Source organism: Strongylocentrotus purpuratus, unplaced genomic scaffold (assembly GCF_000002235.5).
Source record: "Strongylocentrotus purpuratus isolate Spur 01 unplaced genomic scaffold, Spur_5.0 spur5_scaffold_20, whole genome shotgun sequence".
In the NCBI taxonomy this organism is placed as follows: Eukaryota; Metazoa; Echinodermata; class Echinoidea; order Camarodonta; family Strongylocentrotidae; genus Strongylocentrotus; species Strongylocentrotus purpuratus.
The window spans coordinates 32071652-32093330 of NW_022145606.1; the positions used below are offsets into that span (position 1 = coordinate 32071652).

The following is a 21679-nucleotide window of genomic DNA, read 5'->3' on the forward strand; positions in this document are numbered from 1 at the left end:
AACATTAGTAGTACTTTATCCATATGACGATTTGTAATGCTTTGCACTATCTCATATTAATTGTTTTAATTATGTTAATGTACTTTTTTTTTCTTAATGCGATGTAAAATTTGATTGTCACTCCGGGCACAACAATAGTATTACAATTTAACAGTAACCCATGCAGTGAAAATTTTACTTTTAAATTAAGCGCGACTTGCTATCTTTGGTTAAATTTTTTAAAAAATTGGAGAGAGAGATATTTAAGCTGACAAATCAACAAATGATAGCGTCATCTAAAACATCAGTTTAAGAAAATTATCTAAAGTGGACATAATTATAAACGTTTCCATCCTGCCCGGCCGGGGTGAGAGGAGGCCTAAAGGGGGAGGCCGGGGGGGGGGGGGGGGAGGGGTAGGCCTCTGTTTGATAAGAACAGAAGAGGGACGCGGAGGTTAACTTCAAAATCAAATTCATGTTATGATGCCATAATCATATGTCTCGTGGAAAATCGTTTTGTACTGTTGAAAATAAAAAAGAAACTGATTACACGAAGAATTGAAGAATTTCAAGTAGGCCTACAATGGAATTACAGTTCTCAAATAGTTTATCATTATGATTTACTTTTGCCCAAGTTCTTCTAATTTTTTCTGCTATCCCACAACCACTTTTCTTTTACCAACTCGTCATCATAACCGATCCATACGAAAAAGTGGTCATCGTCATTTATCATAACCCTTCTTTTCGTATCTCTCAGAAAGAAATTTTTTAGAAAAACAAATATTGTGGAAAAGAAAAGAAATAAGTTGAAACTTATATGCAAACTGGTCGAGGAAATAGTACAAACTTTATTTGCGATTTTGTTTATGAGAATATTTTTCATCAGTAAATGTGTACTTCATTTATTTGTAACCTTGTATGGAAATGTAAAAGTTCACTCGCAAATTTATGTAGACCTATGTGAAGATTTTTTTGTAAAATGTTATAAATTATGTACAATTTTCTGTATGAGAAAAGAGAATAAAAACCTATGAGAATAAAAAAACACACACACACACCACACACAAAAAAAAAATCATCTATTTTGTCCTTATCATCTATAAACTGTTGTTCAGTTTTCCATCGTAGATGGCGTTTTACCTTTTTCGAAGACGCGACCGAAGCTAGCTCAGAACAGTTTTTGTCCATTTGTTTTTGATCGAGAAAAATTAACTCTATTTTCTAAAGCTGTGGCCGTGGCGTGGTGGATGGAGGAACCGTCATTGTGCAGGATTTTGAGGAGCCAGACGTGGTAAATTACTTACAATTGTATTATTTTGAGAGTGTGTGATCTGTGAGTTAGATGTGTAGGTTATGAAAAGGATGATGTATTTGTGTCAATTATTGAGTCCCTTTCTTTACGCGACGCAATATCGAATCACAACATAATTCCGCTGAAGCTCCGGAGCGGCAATGGCCTTATCTACTCTAGTCTGTCGCTGGGCCTTGCCTTAGCCGAATCCGGGCTAACTCGGCCCACGGGACTACTCGGCCCAGCTGGAAAAACTGGGCCGAGATGTCCCGACCTGATTAATCGATCGAGAGATACCAATGTGTATTATGTTTGTGCTCTTTGTGACTTAATAATGCCCTTTCCAACCTAAATCTTTAATGGAATTGTGTTAAATGATACCAATGAAGACAATCTATGACTTATCTTTCGGTAAAATGACAAAAAAAATGACATTTCGGACAATTTACTCACAGCTCGCAATCCGCATTGCCGCACGTACATTAAATGTGCGTTGCTTCTACTCGGACCACTAAAATTTGAGCAGTGTTTTCGTCGGTAAATCACTGCAAAAATATCATTTTTATCTCGTATGAAGGTCTATTTTTTATTCCTGACACAGATTTCATTATTGAGAAGTCGAATATAGTACATTTTAGACGAGTTGGTTGATGTTTGTTCACATTCTTTCGTTCTGGCCGTAAATTAGCAGACTACTGCCTAGTGCTACCGCAGCAGCTCAGCTCAGTGTGCAGCTAGCCGTACAGCGCCGCCGGCCGGGTCGGCGGGGGAATTCACTGACTCGGCGCCCGTACCGGGCCGCTGCACTGCATTGCATGATTGTACTGTCCAATTTGATCGAGTGATGTGAGTATAACTAATCAAACTAGATCTATATCTACTGTATTATCATTATTCATTCCGAGTAGAATATCCAATTTGATTTAGTGAGTAAACTAGACCTAGATCTATATCTACTGTAGCTACATCATTATCATATACTAGATTAGTCATTCAGAGTAGAATATCCGATTAATGAAGGAATGGAATTTTTCTTTTTTCATAATCAGATAATCATATTTTACTCCTAAAAGTTAAAGACTTGATAAAATAGCTAGATCTAACGTAAGGGCCTAGCCTAGTACTCTAAGCAGAGAAGTGAGCTGAAGAATCGCCTTATTTTTTGGAGGGGGCTGCTTCCAAAAAATTCTACGAAAAGAAGGTATTGGCTTCAAGTTTTTTGTATAAATAATGCAGCCCCCACCACCCCCCCCCCCCAAACAAACCAAAAGATCTCCTTTTTGTTCCCCTTTTCTGGGAATCAAAGAGATATATACAAAGCAAAGCAATTAAGACATGATATTGCAATGACGTGCCGGTGCATGGAGGGGCAGGGGCAGAGGCGGCCCTCCCGGGGATGGGGGGGGGGGGGGCAAAGTGCCTCCCACTTTTTCAGATACCCCAAAAGTGCCCCTTTTTACATAGGAAAAGTGCCCCTTTATTTTGTAAGAAGTGCCCTTTTCATTTGACAAGTGCCCCTATTACTTAGTAAAAGTGCCCCTTCCCCCTTTCACCTCTGACGAGTGCCCTTTTTTTATTTTTGACACATGCCCCTTTTCCTTCGACATGTTCCCATTTTCCTTTGCAATAAGTGTCCATTTTCCATTCTCATAAATCTTGAAATAATCTTGAATAAGTGCCCTTTTTAATCTCTAGTAAGTGCCTCTTTTCAGGTACGAGAAGTGCCCCTTTTCACTTTTAATAAGTGCCCCCTTTACCTCTGATAATTGCCCTATTCAAAACTGAGAGGTGCTCCTTTTACTTTGACAACTTCCCCTTTTTTCCTTTGTAAGAAATGCCCCTTCTCCTTTTAATAACTATCCCCTTTTTTTAAACTCGGATGAGCACACCTTTCATTTTAACATGTGCCCCTCTTATTTTCTAATAAGTGCCCCTTTTCCTTATGATAAGTGCCCCCGTTAAAAAGAAATAGTTCCTTCCCCTTCTCATAACTGCCCCTTTTAAAAATCTGAACGGTGCCCCCTTTTCATTCAACAAATGCACATTTTCCTTTATTATAAGTGCCCCTTTTCATATCTGGTCAATGCCCCTTTTCAACTCTGATAATTCCCCTTTTAATAATGATACGTGCCCTTTTCCTTTCTAATAAGGGAACTATCCCCTTTTCACCTCTTATAAATGCCCCTATCAAAATCTGATGGGTGCCCCTTTTCCGTCAACAAATGCCTATTTCCCATTTTCGTAAACGCCTCTGTCTCATTTTCACCTCTTATAATAATTCTTTGTACTTTGACACGTGCTCCTTTTCTTTTCGTATAAGTGTCTTATCCCTTTCGATAATTGTCCCCTTTTCTTGTAATCATTAAACGTGCCCCTTATTTAAGGCGACTGAGAGCAATTTCCCCAAAGTTCGCTCGCTGCGCTCGCTCGCATTTAAAGATGATATAATTATGTTACTTATCAAAGGTCTTTTCAGTCTTCCGTTATGAGAATGTGCTTATAACCCCATCACGATTGGCTTTTTTCCTCTTTATAAGATGTAATTTTTCGCACTGCGACCTCATACAATGTAGATCTTTGAAATTTTTCACGCTCGCTTCGCTCGCTCGTAAATGCATATTCAGACATCACACCCAACTGTAAAGTATGATGCTTAAGCGATATCTTGTATGATGTATGAAGAAAAACAAATATTGAAATCATCCCTGATAATGTAATCACAATGTAGGGGTATATACCAATGTCTAAAAAATTGTATATTTTCGCTTTGAGATTTCCCACTGTAGGTGCCCTTTTTTTCTCCAGAAAGTGCCCTTTTTTGTTGGTGCCCCCCCCCCACTTTGGAAGTCGCTCGGCCGCCCCTGGGCAGGGGGATCTTAATTCTTGTAAGCCTTCTCCTGGACCTTTGGTCAACTGGTCATTAATTTAACCGTTCCTCAAATTTCTAAAAGGCAGCTGCCCCCCCCCCCCCCTCCCATCCATCTCGGCCGGGTATGTAATCAGCAACAGAGGCAAAGATCTATGAGCAAAATCAATTTTTATATATTTTTTTGGGGGGGGGGGCTGGGGGTTAACAGATTTATATCTGATATATCGTCCCTGTTTTCACGAAGTGACGGTAGTGAGGAAAATCGTAACGCAAAGTGAATGCAATTTTTTTTAACTACCGTCACTTCGTGAAAACAAGGACGATATTGTGTACCTGTATAAATATGTATACTATAAATAAATAATAAATAAAAAAAACAAATTTGCATTACAACGTGGCATAAAATTAATACACGATTACACCTGCTTATCATTTGTTATTTTGAGTCAGCTTGACGTCATATTGTTGGAATTTGTATCTTGGAGTCGTAAACAAATAATGTTTATTGCTATTATGTGTGTTTTTCAAACATGTCTCATTTTTATTTAATTGTTTTAACTTTATTTATTTAGATTTTTTTTTGCCTTGTAAATTGCATATGAAATAATACGTACCAATACCACAACACAAGGAATGGTGTGGCGTGTCATCTGCATGTTACAATTTTTTTTTTGGGGGGGGGGCTGGGGGTTAACAGATTTATATCTGATCTTGTGTACCTGTAAATATGTACATACTATAAATAAATAATGAATTAAAAAAATAAAATTGGATTTCCACAATGTGGCATAATACATAATGGAGACAATGTTGATGATGTAAGGGATGGAGATGATGAGAGGGATTGGTGAGGGATGGAGATGATGAGAGGAATGGAGACGATATTGATAATGAAAGGGATGGAGACAATGTGGGGGATGGAGATGATGAGAGGGATGGAGACAATGTGAGGGATGGAGATGATGAGAGGGATGGAGACAATGTGAGGGATGGAGAATTAGAGATGATGAGAGGGATGGAGACAATTTTGATGATGTAAGGGATGATGATTAGAGGGATGGATGAAGCGTGGAAGCATTGACGTTTTATAAATTATTAGAGATAGAAGACAATTCCTTGTACCGATCTCGACTCTTTATCCTTACCTGAATTCAGTTCTGTCCCCTTCTCGTGCGAAGCGCGGAAGCTTTGATGTTTCATTAAATAATTAGAGAAACAAGACGATTCCTTTTACCATTCTCGACTCTAGATCCTTGTCTGAATTCAGTTTCCCCGCTCCCGCGCGAAGCGTGGAAGCGTTGACACTTCATAATTAATTAGAGAAAGAAGACGATTCGTTGTACCGTTTTCGACTCTTAATCCTTATCTGAATTCAGTTCCATCCCCCCTTCCCGCGCAAAGCGCGGAAGCTTTAATGTTTCATTAAATAATTAGGGAAAGAAGACGATTCGTTGTACCGTTCTCGACTCTTAATCCTTTTTCTTCCTACGTCCTCTTCCTTTTTTCTTTTTTTCTCTTTTTTTTTTTGGGGGGGGGGCGACCGCCCCCACTGCCCCCCCCCCCCTGGCTACGCGCCTGCCCCTCCAAAATAAAAGAAGAAGGCGATTCTTCAGCTCACTTCTCTTACAGTACTAGGCTAGGCCCTTACGTTAGATCTAGCTATTTATCAAGTCTTTAACTTTTAGGAGTAAAATATGATTATCTGATTATGAAAAAGAAAAATTCCATTCCTTCATTAATCAAATATTCTACTCTGAATGACTAATCTAGTATATGATAATGATGTAGCTACAGTAGATATAGATCTAGGTCTAGTTTAGTCACTAAATCAAATTGGATATTCTACTCGGAATGAATAATGATAATACAGTAGATATAGATCTAGTTTGATTAGTTATACTCACATCACTCGATCAAATTGGGCAGTACAATCATGCAATGCAGTGCAGCGGCCCGGTACGGGCGCCGAGTCAGTGAATTTCCCCGCCGACCCGGCCGGCGGCGCTGTACGGCTAGCTGCACACTGAGCTGAGCTGCTGCGGTAGCACTAGGCAGTAGTCTGCTAATTTACGGCCAGGACGAAAGAATGTGAACAAACATCAACCATCTCATCTAAAATGTACTATATTCGACTTCTCAATAATGAAATCTGTGTCAGGAATAAAAAATAGACCTTCATACGAGATAAAAATGATATTTTTGCAGTGATTTACCGACGAAAACACTGCTCGAATTGTCCGAGTAGATACAACGCACATTTAATGTACGTGCGGCAATGCGGATTGCGAGCTGTGAGTAAATTGTCCGAAATGTCATTTTTTTGTCATTTTACCTAAAGATAAGTTATAAATTGTCTTCATTGGTATCATTTAACACAATTCCATTAAAGATTTTGGTTGGAAAGGGCATTATTAAGTCACAAAGAGCACAAACATATACACATTGGTATCTCTCGATCGATTAATCAGGTCGGGACATCTCGGCCCAGTTTTTCCAGCTGGGCCGAGTAGTCCCGTGGGCCGAGTTAGCCCGGGCCTCCCCTTAGCCGAGGCAGCGCAGCTGGCAGACAGTGTCTTCCCCGAAGAGAATGGGCTCAGCTCAGCTGTTGTGATATTCATGTTCACTTTCGCTTATGATCTTATCAAAGTGAGCAAGAAGTAGACCTACAGGCAAATGATCTGAAAAAGAAAGAAGAAACGGTTGTGTTGTGACCAATAATAATAATTTGACAAACTTCTGTTCTGAGTCTTGTTGTGATAAAACTAAAAGTTTGAATTCTGGAATCTGGTGATGATGCGATGCTTTTGGTTTTTGGTTCCCTTTCATTTTCCAGACTTTCTTGAAAATCAAAATCACAATCATGTGTGATGTTTGTTGCGAAATATGATTTTCCTTTTTCTCAAGATGTTGTCAATTTGTGTTGTGTAATTAGTCTAACTGGGAGCTCTCAAATACATTTGGCAATCATTTGGAAGCTTTGGATAAGGAACTTTTCTTTCCTTTTTAGAGAAGTCAAGCCCAAGGCCTAGAATCTACTTGTAATGTGTATTTTGGTTTAGTTATCTTACCTTGGAAGTTAGCATAAAGTTATACAAAACTTATTTGCCCCTCGGTGTCCGCTAGTGGGTTACTATTCATTTGGCATTGTGCAGTTATGGATGAACATCATATGGACCCACTGTACTTTTATGAGCACCTTTTTATTTGATTTTTGAACTCTGCACCCTCAGTTGTGATGTTTGTTGACAGTTTGCGATGCCACAGAAGTCTGGACATATATACCAATTGCTCCTGTCCAGTACCACCTTACATGTAGATGTAGATTCAAATTGTCCTTCTTCAGTGTCCAGCACTTGTCAAGATTTGACTTGAGAGAATTGAGTGATGGACTTTCTGCTACATACATGACACATGTATGATGGATTCGGGCTAACTCGGACCAGGGGACAGCTCGGCCCAGCTGCAAAAACGGTCATTTTTTGTCATTTTACCCTAACCCTAACCCTAACCCTAAACCTAAACATGCAAAAACTGACCGTTTTTGCAGCTGGGCCAAGTTGTCCCTGGTCAGAGTTAGCCCGACTCTGATGGGAGACCATTCCATTCGTTAACTACTCTCTGTGAAAAAGAGCACTGCCTCAATTTAGATTTTATGTGTTTCTTTTGTCATTCGAACTGGTTGTTATTGTTATTGTTATACAGGTTGTAGATCTAGTTATTATTGTTTAATATACATGTACATGTAGCTGGTATTGTTATTGTACTTATAGGCCCTACTACCCTAGTTGTTATTTTTGGGGTGTAAATTGTAGTCCGATGGACCTTTTGTTCTATTGTGTGTGGGACAACATTTAAAATGTTCTGTTCTTTCATTTCTGTATATTACAACCCCAAATTTTCCAATCAGACGTGTGGCAATAATTGTTTGAAAACACTGATGCAACAAAATATAATCGGGAAAAATTATTTAAAAAAACATAGTGACTGAGCTTCAAACAGATCAGGGCGTCATTTCACTTTCAAACTGTCAGAGCTGCAGAAGTAGGAGTTCATCAACATCCAATTCAAATATGTATATTTTTTATTAACACATGATTCTTCTGCTCCTCAAATTGGCAACATTTACAGGACATGTATTTGTATTTTCCTTTCTTTCATAGAACCAACTTTAAAAAGAAATAATTAAAAGAATTAAATATACCTGTACATGTATATTTCACGAAAGACTACTGTACATGTATGAATGAAACATAAAAAATTACAATAATATCAAGTACTGTAATTGCCAATTTGAAGACTTTGTTGATTTCATGTTGAATACTAAAATCACTTTAGATTCATATTCATGAACAGCATAATGAACTGCACCTGGAATTCATGGACCCATTTTTCCAGCTATTTTGTACTTTCTGTTCATGCACAATTTTTAATGCATCTAGCAAAAATAAAAATGTAAATGTCAAAGTTGACACTGAAGTGACTGAACTGCTACATACCTGTACATGTACAGCTGTAATAGGGCTGTTATGTGTACAGACTACAGAGTGTTTGTGCAGTATAATGTCGCAAGAATGCACTTGATTGTAATCCCTGTCCAATTTTGTGTTTTTCGTTTATTTCTACAGATTCTATTGGAGGACTGTCTTCATACATGTTCTACAGGGACATTTTCAATTAAAGAAATTTAATTTGTACATGCAGTCCACAATGTAAACCAGAATTTATCAGAAGCATTGGAATCAAATTGCCTAATTTGGAATAAATTCAACCATCAAAGCGTCACTTTAAACGTTACTCCAAGAAATTCAACCATCAAAGCGTCACTTTAAACGTTACTCCAAGAAGTTCAACCATCAAAGCGTCACTTTAAACGTTACTCCAAGAAGTTCAACCATCAAAGCGTCACTTTAAACGTTACTCCAAGAGAAGAATCATCATGGCCTATCGGCAACCCCTCCCCCTCTCCACGAGGATCAGATCCAGGCAGCGATGAGCCTGGCGGCTACTGTGAAGGGGCGTCTCCCGCCCCACGGCGTCTCCCCCCGGGGCGGGGAAGGGGGTCACATGACGGACCAGAGGGCCAAGGCGGTGCTGAAGGAAGCGGTGGATGCGGTGGTGAACAGCTTCGCTAAACACACGCAAGGTTATGGAAGGGGTAAGTTGGTTGCCTAGAGATTCCTTTCACAAGATTAGATGTATGTTGTACATGTACAGGTACATGTACATGTATGCAGTAAAAGGGGTCAAGTTTCCTCATTCTAACCATTTCACCTCTTTATTTATTTATTTTTCTTTCAGGAGGTGTCCACACTTGTACAAGAATTGCTTTTTAGTGGACCCCTCTGTTTCCAATATGTATTTGTTGTAAATGTTATAATCGATTTGTAATGTTTTGTTGGAAACATGAATAAATTGAAATTGAAATTGAAGGGGGAGGTAGCTATGACTACCAAAGATAACTATTACAAACACCATAAAAAACACTATTTATCTTGATAAATTATCTATTATCTTGCCTCGTACCAACAAAAGTTGAACGCCAAAACTTGCTGACATTGAAAAAACCACTGGTAGCTTTTCTTAATGATCTTTTAATAATAGTTTCATGTTTTCTATTCTGCTGCCTCATAAAGTATGAAAGAAAATAACAAAACTGTTGCTGACATTGCATCATGTACATGTACAGTATGTACCTAATGGTAGCTTTTCTGAAAATAAAACTCCTCAGTCACACCTTTGCGTATTTGGCTTGCGTATTGCTGCGTATTTATGGCAAGCCATTTTAACATTTATTCCTTTTCTTACTATCAAGAAATCAAATTCTGGCCATATCAAGAATTACCATTGTTTTGTAAACAACAGAAAATCATTTCTTAATATCAAGAAAAAGGAATAAATGTTGAACGGCTTGCCATAAATACGCAGCAATACGCGAAGGTGTGACTGCATGAGGCATAAGTCATTTCCATACAACAAATACATGTACATGTATGCTACATGTAGAAATGAATAGGGGCAAGGAGAATATAGAGGAGACAAACGCTGCATATTTTTTATGATGAAGAGAATTGATGTGTTGGAGGGAGCAAGGTCACGCACTGTCTGCGTAAATAAAGAGAGGCTTCGGATCACAATGACATGTAAACGTGCACCATCGCATTCCTACTCTTTCCATTCAGTATTGATGTACATGTGTGGGATGGGTATGGGATGGTGGGCTATTAAAACAAGATGATATGAGAAAAACAATGTGTGCACAGTGCATATTTTTGTTGGTATTGTTTTTGTTTGTTTACAGATTTTTCTTGAGTATTGCTTACGTGTGCATGCCTAAAAGCAGGCTAAAATATGAACACAGCATTGCACTGTACTGTACTGAATTATTTAACATAGTTGTTGATGTTTTGTTTGTGTGTTTTAATTTTGGTTGCAATACCCCCAAAAAGAAAAAAAGTATTGCAGTTTAGAGTGTCCATCAGTTAGACATTTCAAATTATTACCTGTAGTTCTGTATGTATAAATATACAATACATTGCATTGTAAATTACATGTCCATCATGTGATGTACAATGTATGTAATGTGTACACTGGGCCCAGTCGTACAAAGAGTTGTGATTGATCCAAATCAATCTCAAGTCCTCCAATCAATCGCAAGCTTGCAGTCTCCTATCTCTCATAGTTGCGATTGATAGCAAATATTCATACCCTTTTTACCAAGTACATGTACATCACATGTATACATGTGAAAAATAGATATGTCCCTATTTATGTGTCTTGAAAATGTGACATATTAAAGCTTACATCTTAAAAAGTGTTCGACAAAGGCCCTAATTCAACCAGTCCAGCTTTCTTCCTTCAGTTAATATGAATGAAAAACACCATTAAACATCAAATATACAGGTGGTCTAGTTGCTGAATGTTTATGTTGGTCTACAGGTATTATTTAGTCTACTTGTCATCGGCTCAAACTCACTTAAATTTCCATTTTTCCCTTTCTCATAGAAAACAAGTTTATCAAAATATTTCCTTCTAAGAAAGGCAACTCATCCTTGGAGAACACGTAATTCAGCCAATCCACCTTTCATTCTTGAGTTGCATACATGTACATGTACATGTACACAAAAAAAACACATCAAATTTACAAGGAGTATGAATATATTTAAAATTAGTTGTTAATAAATGTTTACATGTATGTGCATGTGGGCCTACAAGTTGTATTATTCAGGCTACTCAATTGTCATGGGCTCAAGCTCGCTTTCCATGTTTCCACACTCGAGGAAAACAAGTTTATCAATATATTTCCTTCTGAGAAAGGAGGCGCATCCTTGAAGAACTAAATAATCCTGTGTTGGTACAACACAAAAACAAGATCAGCCTACATGTAGGAGCCGTCCATTGTGTACCATATGAATAGAAAGATTTGAATAACAATTCAACGGTGCAATGCTGTCTTCTTATGGATTGTGGAATGGTTAGGGGGAGATGTCAAGCCGCTTAGTTTCGCTACTGCGGTAGTCTGTGTAGTCTGTATGAAAAGACGTGTAAAACATGTAGACCTATTTAACATGGGAGTTAATTGTGTGTTTTTCTCATAGTTTCTTTTTTGATAGCATTCTTCTTAGTTAAAATCTAAAATTACACATTGTTAAAACCTCTTTGTGAGCAAAGAGATGCAAGCCTACAGGCCAGGGTACCTTCTAAATGTTACAATCAATACAATTGTGTACATTAGGAATTCATGTGTACACTGTACAGCACACCTGTACATACTTGTACAATTTTTTACTTGGCTTTCATCATCATGGCATTTTTGCATCAAAAAGCATTGTGATCATGGTTTTGACTATGATTATTTTTGGGGTAGTAACATTAATGTATCGTAATGCACTTTCTGTGTTATGCACATAAATATATATGCCTAGTGTCGTAGTCTACAGTTTAAATACCGGTAGTTATTTTTATCCATTCACACCTAGATGTATATGTGTAAGCAGTCTGATATCTGTAGACTATTAACCTTCAAGTCTCCTTTTTCCATTGTCCTATTCAAAATAGGATTTGTCATGCCCTTTGCATTCCTTTATTACCTCTGACTACTGCCTTGCCCGTTTCTAGACTCCTTTATTACTGCCTTAAATACTTAAAAGTTCTCCAGAGACTTTGAAAAATGTGAAGTGCTGCAAGCTTGATAAATTCACAATCTTGGGACAAGTTCAGTACATTTTCTGTCTGTCTCTTTTTTCTCTCTGTTTATCTCTGTCTGTTCATTTTTTCTCTCTTTCTCTCTGTTTATTTCTGTCTGTTCATTTTTTTCTCTCTTTCTCTCTGTTTATCTCTGTCTGTTCATTTTTTCTCTCTTTCTCTCTGTTTATTTCTGTCTGTCTCTGTTTTCTCTCTTTCTCTCTGTTTATCTCTGTCTGTTCATTTTTTTCTCTCTTTCTCTCTGTTTATCTCTGTCTGTTCATTTTGTTCTCTCTTTCTCTCTGTTTATCTCTGTCTGTTCATTTTGTTCTCTCTTTCTCTCTGTTTATCTCTGTCTGTTCATTTTGTTCTCTCTTTCTCTCTGTTTATCTCTGTCTGTTCATTTTGTTCTCTCTTTCTCTCAGTTTAATCTCTGTCTGTTCATTTTGTTCTCTCTTTCTCTCTGTTTATCTCTGTCTGTTCATTTTTTCTCTCTTTCTCTCTGTTTATCTCTGTCTGTCCATTTTGTTCTCTCTTTCTCTCTGTTTATCTCTGTCTGTTCATTTTGTTCTCTCTGTTTATTTCTGTCTGTTCATTTTGTTCTCTCTTTCTCTCTGTTTATTTCTGTCTGTTCATTTTGTTCTCTCTTTCTCTCTGTTTATCTCTGTCTGTTCATTTTTTTTCTCTCTTTCTCTCTGTTTATCTCTGTCTGTTCATTTTTTTCTCTCTTTCTCTCTGTTTATCTCTGTCTGTCTCTTTGTTCTCTCTTTCTCTCTGTTTATCTCTGTCTGTCTCTTTGTTCTCTCTTTCTCTCTGTTTATCTCTGTCTGTTCATTTTTTTCTCTCTTTCTCTCTGTATTTCTCTCCACCCCCTCTCCCCTCTCTCTCTCTCTCTCTCTCTCTCTCTCTCTCTCTCTCTCTCTCTCTCTTACTCTTCCCATCTTCCACTGTCTGTATTAAAGTGTAACCCCAGGACTTTTGATATATGAATGTTATGTTGTTTTGGTACAACTTAGCAAAATTTACAATCAGCATACAGTACATGTACATTATGTGTTTGATTTAAAAATTGAAAAAAAGTTAAAGAAATAAGTTACATGTACAATTAACATGTTTGTACAGAGTAGTAATGTACAATGTCCTGGTACTGTATACATGTTCTGTACATCTTAATAGCGCAACATGTACAGTACGTGTACATAATGTACATGAGTTCTACAGTATTTGCTAAAAGCTAGTCAACCTTTATCTATCACATTTAATGTAGATTCAGGACTATTACATATAATTCATTTTTGCAGGTACATACCGGTACATATGTACATAGTACATCTAAATTTGAAATGATTAATATATAACCCAGACAAAATAAATTGGCACCATGTTGGTGGAAATTCCTTGAATACTTGTACATGTACATGTACCTTCATGATACTTGAAACTTGAGTTTAACATCTCACACCTCTCAGGACCCTCCCGGGATGCTTTTCTGAAAGCGATGTTTATGTTATAGAAGTAAAACAATTTTTATTTGTCATTATAACAATCATAACAAATCAAAATAAAGACATATCTGCACAAGCACTAATGATTATTGTTAATTCCGTGCAATTTGAAATTATGATAATGAACATTGTTTTTCCCTATCATTAAAGATTACATTGTATTCAGAATTCAGAATACAGCCCAAGGTATGTCCTGAAAAGAGCGTTTAACCTTAGATCCTCCTTTTATTGTCATTTCATGATCATTATTTTTAAGAAGTCTTTCATAAAATAATTAAAAAATATATGTACGGTAAGTACATTGTATATGTTATTACATTACACTGTACTGTATCTCCCTTACTGGAAGTCCATCTTGTTATTTTATTATGATTATTATAAGTACTATTTCATGAAACATGAAGACTAATCCTCTCCTCTTCCTCTTTTTCTCACCAGTAAACGTCGTTGAGGCTTTGCAAGAATTCTGGCAGATGAAAGCAGCAAGAGGAACAGAATTAAAGAACGGCCCGATCGTTGTATATGAGTCCGTCCCCTCGTCCAGTGCACCATACGTCTGCTTTGTAACCCTCCCCGGGGGAAGCTGTTTTGCAAGTTTTCAGGTAAAATTCATAAACCCTGAAAATTCAAAATTTTCTCTATTTTGTTGCTGTTGTTGCTTTTGTTGTGTTTTTTGTGGGGGAAGGGTTGTTAGGATGTTAAACAATTATGTTTGTTGAATGACAAGATGGTTTATCCCCCTTCCTCTAAAAAAGAAAACAATCAAAAGAATAAATTAATACATTGTAAATACAGAAATATAGAAATGGATGGATGAATGAATAAATAAATGGGTATGAAAAAAAGAAAGAAAGAAACAAGAGAGAAAGAGAAAAAGAGAAAAAGAGAGAAAGAGAAAAAGAAGAAATTGTGGACAAGGGATGACGACTCTTGATATCACATTATGATTATTGCCAATTAATAGAACAAAGGAAAGTGAAGGGGACAAGCAGAAGAGATTAGGTTCATGCATAGTTCAACCATTTTCATATTTTGTGTACATTATTCAATGTACCTTAGAATGTTTGGGAATCAAATTTACTATCTCTCTCTTTCTCTCTGTCTGTCTCTCTCTGTCTCTCCTCCCCATACCCCCTCTCTATCTCTTCCTCTCGCCCTGTTTGGTCTGTCTCTCTTTCTCTATCTCTTCCTCTGGCCCTGTCTTTGTATGTATGTCAGTCTGACTGTCTCTCTCTCTACATTAAATAATAATAATAATATAAAAACGGTGCTTATAAAGCACTTACCACCAAAGTCTCTAAGCGCTGTACATGTATATATTTATCTTTATCTACTCAGGACTGTCCCACCAAGGCAGAGGCAAGAAGGAGCGCAGCTAAGATAGCCCTCATGAACTCAGTCTTCAATGAACACCCAACCAGGAAGATCACAGACAAGTTCTCACAGCAAGCCGTCGATGATGCCAAGAAATCATTTGAGGTAAAAACAAACAAACAAAGAGTTCATGATGGGGCTGTTCACATATAGATAAATAAGTGACGTTCAAACATATTTTTTTAAACTGCATTAAGAATCTAATTTTTCTTTATATTTTATTTTGTTTTTAAATCTCACTAAATCATAAAGAATGGTAACAGAATTGAATAGCAAGATGAACCTTTAATACACCAAGAAATATTTGATGTTCACTCGTAGATAAGTTAGTGAGGTTCAAACAGAATTATATGAACTGCAATCAGAATCTCATTTTTTCTTCAAATGTGAATTTTTAAATCTCACTAAATACAGTAGTGAAGGATAATAAAGGAATTGGATAGCAAGATATACCTTATACCAAGAAATATTTTGAGGTATTTGTTTTTAAGCAATATGATCACAGGGCTGTTCATACAAAAGTAAAGTATTCAGAAGCTGATGTTGATGATTACACCATTATCAGAATCACAGGTTCTTGTACAATAGCTGTAAACAAAGATCTCACCAAGTAGTGATATTGCATTTCTATTCTCTCTATCTCTCTCTTCTTTTTTGTTTTGGTTTCTTAAATGTTTCTCATGTCCATTAAAACATGTATACTGGTAATGGTACGAGATAATACATGTAGCACCCTTAGTCAGCCTTTAGTGTGATTTATATTAAAGAACAATCATTATTACTAGCCTTGTGCTCACTGTGTAACAATGAAAGTTAATAGAGCATGCAGTCTTTAATGGAGGTCAGTGGAAGTTTAAAAAAAATTCTAAAGGAATCAGAATGTGCTCATTTCTTTCTTTCCTTCTCAATACAATCCACATTGCAGGGCCCCGTTGAAGACGAGCAAGACCCTAGCACCAGTCTTCTTGCATTTTGAATGTGACCACTTCTCTCTTTGTCTTTGTTTGCAAGATACTGTCACCAGTCAAAAAATCTAAAGGAATCAGATTGTGCTCATTTCTTTCTCTCCTTCTCAATACAATCCACATTGCATCGTCCCATTGAAGACGAGCAAGACCCTAGCACCAGTCTTCTTTGCATTTTGAATGTGACCATTTCTCTCTTTGTCTTCCCAACACAATACACATTGCAGGGTCTTATTACATGTTTGCAAGATACTGTCACCAGTTATGAATTCTGAGGAATCAAGATTGTGCTCACTTCTTTCTGTTCCTTCTCAATACAACCCACATTGCAGGGACCCATTGAAGATGAGCAAGACCCTAGCACCAGTCTCCTTTGACTTCAGATTAGTTTGAATGTGACCAATGTTTGTAATATACTTTCACCAGTCAAGGATTCTAAGAAATCAGATTGTGACCATTTCTTTCTCTCCTTCTCAATACAATCCGCATTCCAGGGCCCCATTGAAGACGAGCAAGACCCTAGCACCAGTCTGGGTGCCTTCCGCTTCATGCTCGAAGCCAACCGTGGCAAGTCCATGCTGGAGTTCCAAGAACTGATGACAGTCTTCCAACTACTCCACTGGAACGGCAGCCTCAAAGCGATGCGTGAGCGCGACTGCTCGCGACAGGAGGTCCTCGCCCACTACTCTCACCGGGCGCTCGACGACGACATGCGGTCCCAGATGGCGTTAGACTGGATCTCGCGGGAGCAGGAAATGGCCAACATCATCGCCCGCGAGCTGGCGGTCGCCGACGAGGAGATTGAACGGGCAAGGCATGCTGGGAGGGAGCTCAGGTTTCCGAAAGAGAAAAAAGACATTTTGATGTTGGCTTGTAGCCAGATCGGTCCATTGTAGAAAATCCTTTTGTAGTCCAGAATGCACAGGTTACTCTCTACCAAAAACTCTGACTGCATTTCTTTTAAAAGTGCTGATTTTTAATGGCATGGTATCTTACTGACATTGCTACCACTGCTTAATGTATTTGCAATTTCACCATCTTTATTCTTTTGATGAAGGTGTACGTGGAGTAATTTTCTGTTTTCTGTACCCAAGCATCATCATGCATGCATCATCAGTTCTTGATGCATTCTGGGATATGGCTGTCGACCCATCAACACAGATGGCAGTATATACATGTAGAAATCTGAAGTTGTGTCATTAGAATACCCTGTCGTTAAACCATATTCTGACATTTATCAAATTTTATTCTTACAAAACTCTTCGTTTTGCTTTGTTTCTTAACACTTGTCACAATATGAGTACTGTAAACAAACAGTACTTTGTTGAATAGTACTACATAGAACCTTTGAGAGAAATACACATTTCCATAATGTGATATTTGACATTTGTCTTCTGTAAAATGTATAGTGGGACCAAAATTATCTGGATTTTTCCTTACAAATCATTTGAATCAATATGCTTTTCTGGCTGGGAGTTCTGTTGAATATTTGCTAGTGCAAGCTTTATTAAAGAGGTTATAGAGAAACTCTACAAAGTTTCAGGAACCTTATTTTAGCTTTGGATTCATGACATTACATAATACATGTATGATGAAATTCATTATAATGTTTCAGTTTGGGTTCACTGCACTATAGTTATAGGGCTTTGACATTAGGAGATAAGAAATCTATAACATTGCGAGTTGATCGGAACAGACAGGCACAAACAAAACAGTACTCTTTCCTAATCAGTTTAACTGTCATTTGAACAGTGCTATTTGGGGTTTATCAGGATAACAAAGCTTTTACAATTCTTTGTTTAAATTTATTGAAGTGTCTTTTGAACAATACTATTGTACTGATATTTTGAAAATACATTTGATGTTTTGGTTATAAAGGAGATTTTATAGATATCAAACAGTACCTTGAACGGAAGCTACATTTTGTAACTTCTTTGAATATTTGAACTTTATTTTTGAATGATGTAGACTTTCTGTGTCGAATAACTTTGTTGATGCGTCATTCAATGCCTTGTATTCATTTCCACTAGGCTCTGACTCAGATTCACTTGTTGGGAAATAGTGGTGGCTTAAATCAATAATATCTAGGTACAGTCAAACCTGCTTTAGTGACCACCTGTCTACAGAGACCACATTTTTTGTTTCCCTTGAAAATGGTTTCTTATTGAAACATGTACTAAAGGAACCTGTCTACAAAGACCATCTGCATACAAAGATCACTGTTTGTGTTTCCCTTGGCGGTCGCTTTAGACAGGCTCGACTGTATATCAGTTGTCGCATTGTTGGATAGTACGATAAGACTTGTATTGTGTATTGTTACTTTGGGAACATTTCATACAAATATATTTGGTCTTGACTTTGTCGGTGTCATTAGGGGGAAAATATGAAGTAAGGAAGGTTATTGGAGACTAGATTACATGGATATTGACGATAGCTTGATATTAACCGAAAATGTAGAATATTTGTTTTTCACTCTGTCTCATGCAGACAAAATATATTGTAGAGGTACAAATATGTTTGCTCAAATATAAAAACAGATAGGAAAATATCTTATTCTACAACTACAGAGCTGCCAACCATTCCATTTTTGCAGGAATTACTCTGTTTTTTTCCTCCAAATTATGGTAGTATGTTTTTCTTCATAAAAATTTTTTTTTTATTTATTTTTATTTTATTTGATTTTTTTATTTTGTTTACATACCGCACGTTAAACAACTGCCCTAAAATGTTGATTTGATCACAAATTCAATAGAAAACTAATTTTAAAACATACTTGAAAACATACTTGAAGAGAAAAATATTCTCAAAAAGAATGAAATGCCGATAATACCAAAATAACCACCAAAAAATACCTGCTTGTATGGAAAAACAGCATGAGGAATGGACATTTCTGCATTGGAAGTGTGTCGTGCGTGGTTGTGAGTTTCGTTTTAACAAATTCCTGTTTTTTTTTGCCATCATGGTTCCTTTTTTTGGTCACACAAGGTTGGCAGCTCTGCATCTACCACAAGCTTTGTATTTCATCCTAAAAACATTTTGTTAAGTGTTATTTTAATGTGCAGTAACCATACAGGGCCCTCGGAGAGAACAGTATTAATACTGATGAGGCTACCCTGGGTAAATAAGACATATTAGATCGGTTTTTGGTTGGTTGTGAGTTCTTCATGTGACCAGAAATATTTCAACCATTTTAAAGTTGCTCTAAAATAGTACTATTTGGGAGTACTACTTTGGAGCTAATTTTTTTTAAATTTATTTAAAAAAAAAAAATTATTTGTAAATTTGTAAATAATAGTTAATACTAATCTATAAATGTAATTGTTTTTTTCTTTTGTTGTTGAAAACAAATTATTAATGCAGGATATAAAACAAATAAACCCTGCCTTCTTTTTGAGGTACATGTACCTGTAATTAAAAACTATGGGCCTCAGTGACTCCTATAGTACTATTGGAGTCACCTCTTGCCCATAGTTTTAACCAGAACCTCTCAAGACAGCGTATATTTGTATATTATTGTTATTATTTTACCGCAAGTGCTTTTTAATATATTTTTCATGTCGTTTCTCTTTATGACATACAAATTCTTTATTTACTTGTGCAAAATGTGAGCAACTCTTTAAATTAAGTTTACTGTATGTTGGAAAGATGTTTTTTTTGTATTCATTTCCATTGGGAATTGGGTCATTTCTCTAACACAGGGAGATGGTCATCGGTTTCCACGTAAAGTTGGTTATAATTCGCTGACACCAGACTTGGTGGAAATACCATTTATGGGTGTAAAAGCCTGCACAAAGCTGTTGTTCCATCGGTAAAATACCCCCTGGTCTCTCGGGAGAGTCTTCGGGTGATGGAAATGTAAGATACTGACTTCTGGGGCTTTTGATGGAAAATGCAGAGTATTACATACAATGTAAGGCCTGTTGGTCATAAAACTGAAGGCTAATTCTGGTGAATGACAACACCCAAACACCCAAGTAGTGTAAACTTCCCCATGAGAGCCCACTACTATGCCTTTTTAATTCAGAAGTCAGTTAATTAACTTGATTCAGACACACATGCAATGTGCATGTAGTGTTGTATATTTAGTTACTATTAGTAACACAGGGTTACGACATGAAGACATTTCTTGGTCTCTAATTGAACTTGTAGTGGAAGGGTAGTCGTATATCATTTAAAATAAAACAAAATTGGTGTACAGTATGTCAGAAAGGGATTAGATGAGAGAAAATTGTAAGCAATACTGATGTCTTATAATAAGAATAGTAGTTTTGAGAAAAAAATTACATGACAAAATTTACAGTTCTTGTTATGATGAATTCTATTTGCGATTAAGGTTATTTGTGAACTACAAGAATTTGTCTAAAAATGGAACCCTTTGAAATTCCTCCGTCATATGATTTTTGATCGTTTAGCTATTGTCATTTAGCACTTAGCAATTTTAAAATGCACATTACTATTCATCAGTATTCAGAGCACCTACTGTATCTCAAAGCTGCCAAATTGGAGGGAAAGTATGCATTTGAAGTTTCCGTGTTTCTTAAAATTGAAATAATAATTATTATTAAATAACTACTGTGAATTTTTAATAATAAAGAATGTATTTTCTTTGGGAGTATCAGTAAAGTAAAGATATTGAAAACAGTTTCAGACTTGAATACAATGTATGAAGATTATATATTTTGCGTAGTATATCAATCAATTGCAGTGTAAAACTTGTTTTCACAAGCTTATTGTGTTCTGAAGCACACTTTCATTTGTATTCCTGAAAAGCTATAGCCTAATAAAACCGATAATTGTCACATGCGCATGCCAATTTGCTCAAAGATCAATTTCATAGAAAAAAACTAGAAAGTCATGAAAAAACCTGGAAAGTCATAGGAATTGTGAGTGGCGGTGGAGGCCATCAGAAACACAAGAAATACAAGAAATAAATGTATATCACTGCATGGTATATATACAATGCTAGGATGCCGCAACCCATAACAAAAAATGGTACTTATCTAGTCACTGAAAAAGTATTTCAAAATGATTCTTAGAAAGTCGTGGAAAGTCACAGAAGTTGGTTCTCAAATTTCTATTAATATGGGAGAGAATTACTCTGTATTAGAGCTCCATGAATTATTTTTTGAGCATGCACAGGTATGAGTGTTAAAATTATCTCTCTTTCTCTCTCTCAATAGGCTATATATGCATGATTGTATATGCTCTGCTGCCCTCTGTTGATTCCCAACTGTCCAACCTAACACTGTATTCTTCTTTTTCATATTCTAATGTATGTACTCGGTATTGGAGTTAAACAAAAGTATTTGAAAGTGTAATACTTTTCTTTTTTGAATTGCCAAATTTTTTGCAAATTATTGTTGATGTATTTTATGGTATGGTGCATGTGAAGAAAAAATAAATGTATATACTCCTGCTTGCCTTTGCTCTGTAAAGTGTAGAAAATCGTCCACTGTTTTTGTTTTAAATGATTATTCTGTTTCTTGAGTTATTGTTTTGTCCTGACAAATGTATA

At 36.6% G+C, this 21679-nt stretch overlaps 1 protein-coding gene across 1 annotated transcript; it reads left to right on the top strand.

The window, feature by feature from the left end:
- The first annotated feature begins 1162 nt into the window (after nt 1–1162).
- On the top strand, nt 1163–18786 carry LOC592910 (LIX1-like protein). The gene is made up of 5 exons (XM_792410.4): nt 1163–1270; nt 8765–9294; nt 14264–14427; nt 15164–15304; nt 16659–18786. The coding sequence occupies exons 2-5, from the start codon at nt 9129–9131 to the stop codon at nt 17058–17060; spliced, it is 873 nt and encodes a 290-aa protein (XP_797503.2). The 5' UTR covers nt 1163–1270; nt 8765–9128; the 3' UTR covers nt 17061–18786.
- The last annotated feature ends 2893 nt before the right edge of the window (nt 18787–21679 follow it).

Coding starts and splice junctions, on each gene's coding strand:
- LOC592910 (XM_792410.4), top strand. CDS start 9,129: ATGAGCCTGGCGGCTACTGTGAAGGGGCGTCTCCCGCCCCACGGCGTC. Junction 14,428..15,163: donor GCTGTTTTGCAAGTTTTCAG/GTAAAATTCATA, acceptor TTATCTACTCAG/GACTGTCCCACCAAGGCAGA. Junction 15,305..16,658: donor ATGCCAAGAAATCATTTGAG/GTAAAAACAAAC, acceptor TCCGCATTCCAG/GGCCCCATTGAAGACGAGCA.